The 9,568-nt window shown below is 23.7% G+C and overlaps 1 protein-coding gene across 2 annotated transcripts; it reads right to left on the bottom strand.

Annotated features, from left to right (window-relative positions):
* Positions 1–2,570: 2,570 nt before the first annotated feature.
* Positions 2,571–8,427, bottom strand: LOC145834277 (uncharacterized). Of its 2 annotated transcripts, XM_082941666.1 has the most exons (6): positions 8,151–8,427; positions 7,935–8,058; positions 5,761–6,228; positions 3,773–3,924; positions 3,505–3,580; positions 2,571–2,667 (listed from the first exon to the last, which is right to left on the bottom strand). In XM_082941666.1, exons 1-6 carry the CDS (start codon positions 8,229–8,231, stop codon positions 2,654–2,656), a joined length of 915 nt encoding a protein of 304 aa, XP_082797792.1. In that variant the 5' UTR covers positions 8,232–8,427; the 3' UTR covers positions 2,571–2,653. The 2 variants fall into 2 exon arrangements, with proteins under 2 accessions (XP_082797792.1, XP_082797791.1); XM_082941665.1 differs by lacking the exon at positions 2,571–2,667 and having other exon boundaries at positions 3,020–3,580.
* Between the last annotated feature and the right edge of the window lie 1,141 nt (positions 8,428–9,568).

Below are 9,568 nucleotides of genomic sequence, written 5' to 3'. Positions count from 1 at the left end.
AAAAAAATTAACTGCTTTTTAACACGCAAAAATTTTGTTGAAATTTTATATTACATTGTTTGCTGCAAACATTGTCAAATTTGAAGGTTTAAATTTGCTGTACTCTTCGTTTGTCAAGATTTCATTGACATCTTGGCTTCTTGGTTTGTACAAACTAGACTTACCAACTTCTTCTATCAATGTATCTGAATGTGGAAACTTGTCACAGCATAACTCCATTCTTTTGCAGGTTGATCTGAGAAAAATAGAATTTATTATAATTTTGGGTAATAATTGGCTTAAGAATGTAAAAAGTAATTGTAGGAATTTTTTATTACTAATGTTTGAATTGAACCTTTGAATGAAAAAGAGTAATTTATAAACCATACATTGAGTTATAATTTTGTACTTTACCAATATTATATTTATGATAAAAATATTCAACAAACAGATTAACACTATACTTTACTTTATCTAAAAAGACAACAACCTATATAATATTTAAATAATAAGCAAACGCCAAGCTTTTTAACCTTGTACAAATAGTTTTAATTAGAATAAAAAATTTAAAAAACTACCTAAACTAAAATTTGTTAAAAAAGTTCTAGTAACTTTTACTAGTGATATATATTATTGAATTTTACAGATAATATACCGATAAATTTAGCAAAAAAATGTTTCAATTCTTATTATGCATTTATTCTTCCCTTATATTTAAAATAAAAGAAAAAAAATTATATAAAACAAATCGTTGTAATACAAAATATTAATTTAATTGGATTACATTAAAAAAACAAGTTATTAATAGGGCCTTTATGTCTCCTATAATAAAATATGTTTTTTAAAAGTAAAAATCAAAATGATAAGGTTTGTTGAATAATAACAAAACAAAATTCAAAAATTTCTTGTTTCAAGGATCCGGGTACACAAAAAGACCTCTCGGTCATCGAGTTGCATACCCAACTTTAACTAAAATTAAATAATCTAAATAATGATTAAAAACTTTACAGTTTAAATTACACATTAAAATTTCATTTCTATGAAATAAATAGGTTAAAATAAAAAGACATAAATCCAAATACATTAAATTTTTACTTACCTAATAATCATTAAGGAGTTTAACAAAATATGGCCCATATTAGATTGTCTATTGTTTTCCGAGATATTCATCAAGGAAAAGTCTCGCTCGATTTGCGCGTTACTAAAAGGTATCGTTTGTAGTTTCATCATTAACTCCTTAAGTACTTGGTATTTAACGCGAACACTGCTCCAAAAGTTAACGTTTGTTGATTTATCTGTTAAGAATAAACTGATAACTTTTTATGTACATAATCAATTGTAAGTGTACTCTTACAATAATAAATCATGTTTTTATTTTATCAGAACTTAGTTTTCGGTAGATTTACAATGTTTACTAAATTACAAAACTTGTTTAACATTAACAATGAAAATTTTAATTTATATTTAAGTAGTAGGTTACTATTGTTATTTTCCTTTAGCTAACCGATACTTGTTTGATGACGTCCATGCAAACTTTTGTATTGAAGTGAGATAGTATCTCTGTGGTTTCCTTCAAACAATTTTTTAATTTTTGGATGTTCTAAAAACTTATCAATATCCGGCATCCGTCTATTTAAGGCCTTTAAAAAATTATAAGTTTTAATGATATTTAAATAAGTTATTTTATTTTTTGAAGATATATTTAATACCAACTAACATCGTTTACAACTTCATACTGAGCCATAAATTCAAGATTTTGCAGCATTCTTTTTTCCAATTCAATTATAAACACTACAACAAAACTTTGAAAAATATTTTTTACCTGTATTAAAACAATTAGTTATAAAAATGTTGGAATTATAGGAAAATTAGTTACAGATTAGAACCGTAGCGTGTCATTAACAGAAATTTTTTCACGTGTAATACACAACATTAAGTAAATTACTTAAGTAAAGTATGAGAATTTACTGAAAAAAAAAAAACGATTATGTAAAAAAAAAACACTTGTATTTTGACTTAAAATTTTTTCAAGTAAAGTAAAAACAATTTCAGAAATTATTCTCATTAAACAAATCCTATTTAAAAAAAATCAATTAAGTTTAGTTGTTAATAAACCCAATTGACTAAACAACGTGAATTTTAATTAGTTTAACCTCTGCCTTTTTACTAATGGATAAATTTGCATAAACTTCGTTTACTTCTACATGAAAGATAGGTTCTTCCAAAAGGTTAGCTACAAAAAAATGTAAATTTTAGTAACTACAACTTAATTTATATAGTAAAATAATAATTTAACAATTAATTTAATAAAAAAATAAAATATTGATAATAATTACTTATATCGTTTACTCTGTATAAAATCCAATCTAAATTTGAATCTACTAAACCTTTAACAAAATGTTAGTAATGTTTTGTTATAAGAACGTTATTGTACGTTTGTTTGCGTTACTAATTAAAAAATAATGTTTATTTACGCCAAAATGTTGTAGATATAAAATCAAACGAAACTTTATTATTAATAGCCTAAAATTAAAAATTATTCTTAGTTGCCTTGTGATCTAAATTAAGCTTACTTGAACTTGGTTGGTAAATGAGGTCTTTTAGATGCTGTATAAGTTTTGTTATTGCTAATCCAAACTTAAAAGGTTCTACTTTACTTTTTTGTAGAAGAATATTAACAGAATTTACCTGATGAATAAAAATAATTAATTATTACACTGTAAAAATTTAGTCTTGCTTTACATTTAATACTTACAGCTAAACTTGGCATGACTACAACATAAGTAATTAAAAATAAACATTTAAAATCAAATTAAAATGATTGAAATAAGTTATGTTATAGTGCTTAGGGTGTTAATTCATTATTAAGCAGATAATAGGTCTTAGAAACTAACTTTCTCTAAAATTTTGCCCATAAATTTAAAAACAAAATTTAATCTATTGCTATTTAGCATTTTTCGAATACTTTCAGCATGTAAATCGTTTCTTCTTCTTTCTGGCTAATATACAAACAAATGTTATAGGTAAGAATAAAAATTTCGATAACAAACATCATTATAGTTAATAAACACTAATACTTATAAAACAAGGCTCATTAACAAAGAAAGTTTTGTTTAAAAAGATATATATTCTTATTAAATCTATGTTAATTAATTTGTGCTTTTAAACATTTATTATATATCTTCTGATTATATATTTGATTTAATAAAATGTTACCTTAGTAAACATATGATTACTAAGTTTCAGGGCAGATTGAATTTTAAATTTATAGATATTTGTAAAAATATAATTGTAAAAATGCTAAATAATTTAAAACAGGATTGTTTTAAGTTTTATACTAATAATTTTTCTAATTATTAAAGCGTCTTGAAGTTTATAGTAATAGTTTAATACCTACTTCATTAAAAAAAGCTTTGAGTACTTCCCAATTCAATAAAATTCTTTCAATGCATGGAAAGTGTGATATCCATCTAGTTTTGCTTAAGGCTTTAAATTTTAACGGAATTTCACCCGTCATACACACACCTAAATTTTCAAAGTCACTTCTTCTTGTGTTAGATAACTTGAAGTAGTTGAACGTTTTCTTAATAAGCTCCTCAACCTTATTTAATTTAAAAGTATACACACTTTTATTCAACAACAATGGTTTTTTTTAATACAACATATTAAAATATAATAAAATATCATAAATAAATATAAAAATACAACTTTGTAACTTGAATAAATGCAGCTTACTAAAATTCTCATTCAACAATTGAATTAATAATTTATATAAAATAGTTTTAATACTTACTTCATTAGGTATTGTAGCTTTGGTTGCATTTAAACATGCATTTTGCAAAGCATGATTTGTACAGGATATTGTTATAAGCCTGGGATTATCTTTTTTCAGAATTTGTCCTACTCCATTCTTAACTCCTGTCATGGAAGCAGCTCCGTCTGTACCTAAAAATATATTTACTAAGTTAAAAAAAAAAAATATTTTTCTTAAATTGTAAGACCAGTTTGTGCTTAAATTTATACTTTTCTTAAACAATTGAATAAAATCAAATTAAGTCTATTAATAAAGATAGATCATTGTAAGATATTAAAACTAGTTTATAAAAGTTAGCAAGAATACACAGAGAATAGCTGAAATAAACAAAAATTAATTTACTATTAATATCTAAATTTAAAATTAAAAACACGTTAGTAGTACATATTTAATAAATACATAACTAGAATACAAAAATGAAAAAAACAGTAACAGTTCATATATACTTACATATTGAAACTACATTTTTTAACTGAACATTATACATCTTTAAGACTCTTTTGAATGCGTTAGCAATAGATAACGCTGATTTGTCTCTTCCAAGGTCTTCGAGGTGTAAAAATGTAGATACTGAAGTTTTCTTTACTTTGCTTAGATAACAAATACTAACACCTGTGATTCAAACATAAAGCTTTCTAATTTTTTTTGTTATAAGTTTAATAACTGTAAAATTTTGAATGAAAAGAACTTATAATCTGTATACTTTGAAATAAAAAAAAATATAAATGTTTTAAAATTATCTGTTGGTAACTACTACTCATGCTTTTTTAAATAGATATCTAAGAAAGTTAAAAAATACCAAATATAGTCGAACTTTTAAGTACATAAAATCTGTGAAATTAAAGGACTACCACTTTGTTCTAGTTAAACAACTGAAGGTAGTAGAACAAAAGTTTAAGAAAGTATAGCTTTAATTGTAATTACAACCGCTGTATATAAAAGGAAAACTGTTATAATTATTTGAACATAAACTGCTTCCGGTTAACCACTCGGTATTTTTAAAATTTTTTCCAGGTTTTCTAAATTTCTTCCAAGTTTTTAAAATTACACATATTAAGGTCTGTTTAAAGTTAATAGTTAAGTTTAATGTTAAAACTGAATTAAAGAGTATAAAAACATGGAAAAGGTACACTAAAGCTGCTTTATAAATGGTTCATTAATAAAAAAAAATTGATGATGACAAAAAACTTTGAAAAATAGGGTATAATTTTCTATTCAAATCCAAATTTTATTACTATACAAGTAAAAATTATTAAAAATATCAGGTTTTTCAACGTCTTTTAAAGATTTATGTACAAAATTCCAGGTATTTTTATGCCTAAAATTTTAACTCCATGTTTTTCCTGGTTTCTAGGTGAAGTGGCAACCCTGCTCGTTAAAGCAACAAATTGCTAATTTATTCATTATTTTCTTTATTAATTAAAATTTTTGCTGTTTAATAAATATTATAATAATTAAATCATTCTCCTTATTAGAAAAATAAAATCAACAATATTTTAACATATTTCTTAAACTATTAAATAAAAGTCAACACAAAAATCAAATATATGTTAGAAATGAAACTGACTTAGTTTACTAGAACGAGTTTACTGTATAATTATTAAAAAAAATCATAGTAATTCTAACTTTAATTTTATGTAAATTTTAATTTATTAACCTATTAAATTCTGTAAAATAAAAACTTTTTCCTTTAACTGTCATTAAACCTACTTACATCTGAGTAATCTAAAAATGTCCAACTCATTGCATAACAAAATATTTTCTTTTACAGCTAACGTGTTACAAGAATTAATCTATATTAAAAAAATAAAACAAAGAACAATGTGTTTAAAGCTTATTTCATGTTTGAAATTTAAATTTAATAAGCTTTTAGTATTAAAATATTTTTATATTCAACAGAATGTATGTAAATAAATAACAAATTTAAACTTAATTAAATTAACAAAGCTTAAAAGTTATTTTCTTACCTAGAAAACTTTGTCCAGCAGTATCTGTACTCTCATCCAGATAGAAAGAACAATGCTTCACCATAAAATCAGTTATGATTAGTCTTCTGCAAATTGGTGCGAGAGTATTGCACAGAATCATTTTTGCTTTCCTCCTTTTAAGCGTTGCTGATTCGTGAGCTGTCCCAAGTGTCTTCATGACATCTATCTGGTGTTCGCCTGCTAGCAAGTTCCCGTGAAGAGCTTGTTGCAATGCTAACCGGACTTCTGTCTGGCGTACGTTTTCTTTAAGGAAATTGTTGAATTGCTGTTTAAAAGATTTTTCCATCCTAAACTGATTTATTGAGTTGTGGTTATTTGTGACTGGAGATGCGCGTTTATGTCGGTCAGAATAAGAATGAACTTTTAAGTTGCTCTTTTTTGCTTGTAGTTCTACATTGCACCACTTGCAAAAAGCTTTAGTTTCACAATTTGTTGGAGCAATCCAATCTAATAAGTAAAACAGCATTACACATAGTTGACATAACAGATATAACTAATAAAACATTAAACACTATTTATATTTGTTTATAAATAAGTTGTGTATCTAATATTTATTTTATTAATAAGTGAACAATTGAGATTTCAATGATTTAACAAAAACGTTTCACAATAAACTAAACAGTTTAATAGATGTAATAGTGTTGCCTTGTATTTTCAAAGTATTCCAAAATTCTTACAGAATTTTAAAAGTTCACAATTTTAATCTTTATTTGGTCGAAAATTAGGTTCAAAGTAAGATACTGTGTTAAACAGTATGACAACATTAAAAAGATACTTTAAACTTACAATAAATGTGTTGGTAGATAAAAAATTTTTAGATGAAGAAAAAAAATATTATTTATATTATAAATTTTTGTGTCAAATCGAAAATTTAACTACTGACAATGCTTAAAATGTTAAAATGTCCAGGTTTTTTTTTTTAATTTGAAGTTTTTCCGATTTTTTTTCAAAAATACAAACATTCCTGGTTTTTTTTTTTGGGTTAATTTGACAAATTATAGGCTTCCAGGTAAAGTGGCTAGCCTGATGTAAGCATCACAGTTCAACTTGAGCTAATTAAGTATGTATTTACTTTTAAAACGTGCTTTTTAAAGTTTTGTTTCACTACAAGATCAATAAATAACAATTTTTTTTTAATTTATTTATTCTCAATTAATAAAAGCTTTAGTTAAATCTATCTTATAAATCTAAGCTTACAAATGGGATAATAAATTTGCTTATAATAAAATTGTTATTTTATATCACAACTTTTATCAAAAATTTATATATAAATTTAATCAATGCAGTGAAATAATTCTTTTTTGAAATAAAAAAACTAAGTAGATCTGTCTAGTAATTAAATCAGTCAAAGCTAATCTTCTTAGCATTTATAAAATAGTAAATAAAAATTTTCTTTTTGTAATTGAAAGAAATATACTAAAAAATTTTATAAAGAATTCTTGATATTACCACAAACCATTTGTCAGAAAAATGTTTTTAATATTCAAATAAATGTATTTTATGACAAAAATTAAATTTTTTTTTTTGTTTAACAAACAAAAATCATGATAATTTGTAAGGTGTAAAACCAAAAAATTGTTGTAAATAAATAATTTGCCCATCTCACCGCCTTATGGCCTCTATGAACCATTTTACTTAAATAATAAAATTAGAAATTCAATTTTTGTCTATGAAGCGAACGTTGTTTTATACTAACAAATTTTGGTTTTAATTTTATAATAAAATTAACAGTTTAATTTGTGTGTTGTTATTATAAAATGTATTTTAAGTATATTTATTTAAATAAAGTAGTCAAAGGTTAGTACTAAAGTAAAAAAAATGTCATGCTAAAGTATTGTTAATTATTAAATTATTAAAACAAAATGTTAATTTTTAGGTAAAAAGTGAATTGGAATTTTTGACTTTAGATGATAAAATTTTTTGTGTATTATTGAAATAAAATTACAAAAAATACTTTAAAAACTATTTAAAAATTTTTTTTTTTTCAAAAATTACAATGGAAAAATTAATTTAATTCAATAAAAACATGAGAACTTTCCTTTATAATATTTAATAAAAAAGCTCAGTATTAAAAAAAAATTGTTGTTGAATTCAAAATTGAAATACTCAAATGTGTATTCTTAAATACTACAAATTGTTAGAGATAAAAAAACCTTTTAACTCATAAACAGATTCCCAAGATTTCTGGTACCTCATCTTTTTAGGTGGTGGAAAATCTAAAGTTGGTAAATCTTCTTGGTCTGGAATTTCATCTAAAATAATTTCAACGGTTGTTACCTACGAAAATGTAACTGCTAAAGTAATGTGTTTAGTGTGTAACTTAATAACTATTTGTAAATCCAAGAAAAAAAAAACCATTAGAGACTTACCTTAACTACTACAGAATAGCATGGTTGCCACAAGTCAAGCTGAGAAATTTTTCCTGACTTTTCCTGACTTTTTCCTGACATTTTACTAAAGTTTTCCTGACTTTTTTCAAGATTTTTCTGACTTTTTACTATAATTTTACTAAAAAAGGCATTGAAAATTAAGTAATTTTGTAAAATTTAAGGAACATTTTGCAATTTTAGTCTGACTTTAAAGAATTTTTAATTAATTTTTCACTAATCGAAGGCTTTGAAATAAAAGGAAATAAATAAATTTGAACTGACAATATCTGAGGTTTTTATAATTTTTTTTCCTGAATTTTTCCTGAATTTTTTCAAAAACCCCCCATTTTGACCTGAATTTTCCTGACTTTTGTCATTTTTCTTAGTTTTTCCTGATTTCCTGAATTTACCTGACTATGTGGCAACTCTGAGAATAGCCACCTGATTTTTATTTAAATTTTTTACATGATTTCAAAAAATCTTCAAAAATACACATTTTAGAGTCTAGTTTTAGTTTAAAGTTAAATTTATTGTAATAAACTGTTTGGAATAGTACAAGGTAGCCACTCATGTTTATAAATTTTTCCTGGTTTTTCAAATCTCTACAAGGCTTTTAAAATTACATGTATTTTGGTTTATTTTCAGTTTAAAGTTATGTCTAATATAAAAAAACTGTGTTAAATAATAAAAAAACATTGTATATGTACTATAAAGTTAATTAAAATGTGTATTATAACTAAAAAATTTTAATTGAAATCTTATTTATATGATAGTTTTTTTGTGTCAAGTTAAAATTGTACTAATTAACATGCTGAAATTGTTAAAAACTGAATGTTTTTCTAAGTCTTTGGTTAAAAATTTCTCAAATTCCAGGTTTTTTTTGCCTTAGTTGTTAAGTATCAGGTTTCCAGGTAAAAACAGATTTCCAGGTAAAGTGGCAACCCTGATAGCATAAGCCATTGAAAAATACTTAGTTTATTGAAATGCGTTTTATGAAAAAAAGTTTTTTTTGTTGATAAAAAAAAACTTATTTATATGAAATATTTTTGAATCAAGTTAAATTTTATTACCGAACTATGTAAACTTGTTAAGAATTTCAGGTTTTTTAGGTTTATTGTTAAAAAATGTAGGTTTTTTTTAAATTATATCTAATTTCAGCTTTGCTAAGGTTTTAATTGCCTTAATTGTCAAAGTACAGAATTTTTAATTTCTAGGTAAAATAGCAACCCTATAGTTATTATCCACTCTTTAAACAATTTCCTGACTTTTTATTACAATTTTCCTGACTTTTCTAAATCAAATTATCAATTTAAACAAATAATATAATACATATTCAAACACTTGGAATTAATAAAGCCTTCAATTTTATATTTCAGTTTATCAATATTTATAAAATTAGTAGTAAATATTTTACCCTT

This window comes from Thalia democratica, chromosome 4 (assembly GCF_965202585.1).
Source record: "Thalia democratica chromosome 4, ktThaDemo2.hap1.1, whole genome shotgun sequence".
NCBI lineage: Eukaryota > Metazoa > Chordata > Thaliacea > Salpida > Salpidae > Thalia > Thalia democratica.
Note: the sequence above shows the minus strand (reverse complement) of the source record. Positions and strands in the feature narration are given on the sequence as shown.

Excerpts from the sequence above, each read along its gene's own strand:
- LOC145834277 (XM_082941665.1), bottom strand. The coding sequence starts at position 8,231 with ATGTCAGGAAAAAGTCAGGAAAAGTCAGGAAAAATTTCTCAGCTTGAC. Across the intron at positions 8,059-8,150 it reads GCTATTCTGTAGTAGTTAAG|GTAACAACCGTTGAAATTAT; the intron begins GTAAGTCTCTAA and ends ACATTTTCGTAG. Across the intron at positions 6,229-7,934 it reads ATCTGTTTATGAGTTAAAAG|ATTGGATTGCTCCAACAAAT; the intron begins GTTTTTTTATCT and ends TTTACTTATTAG.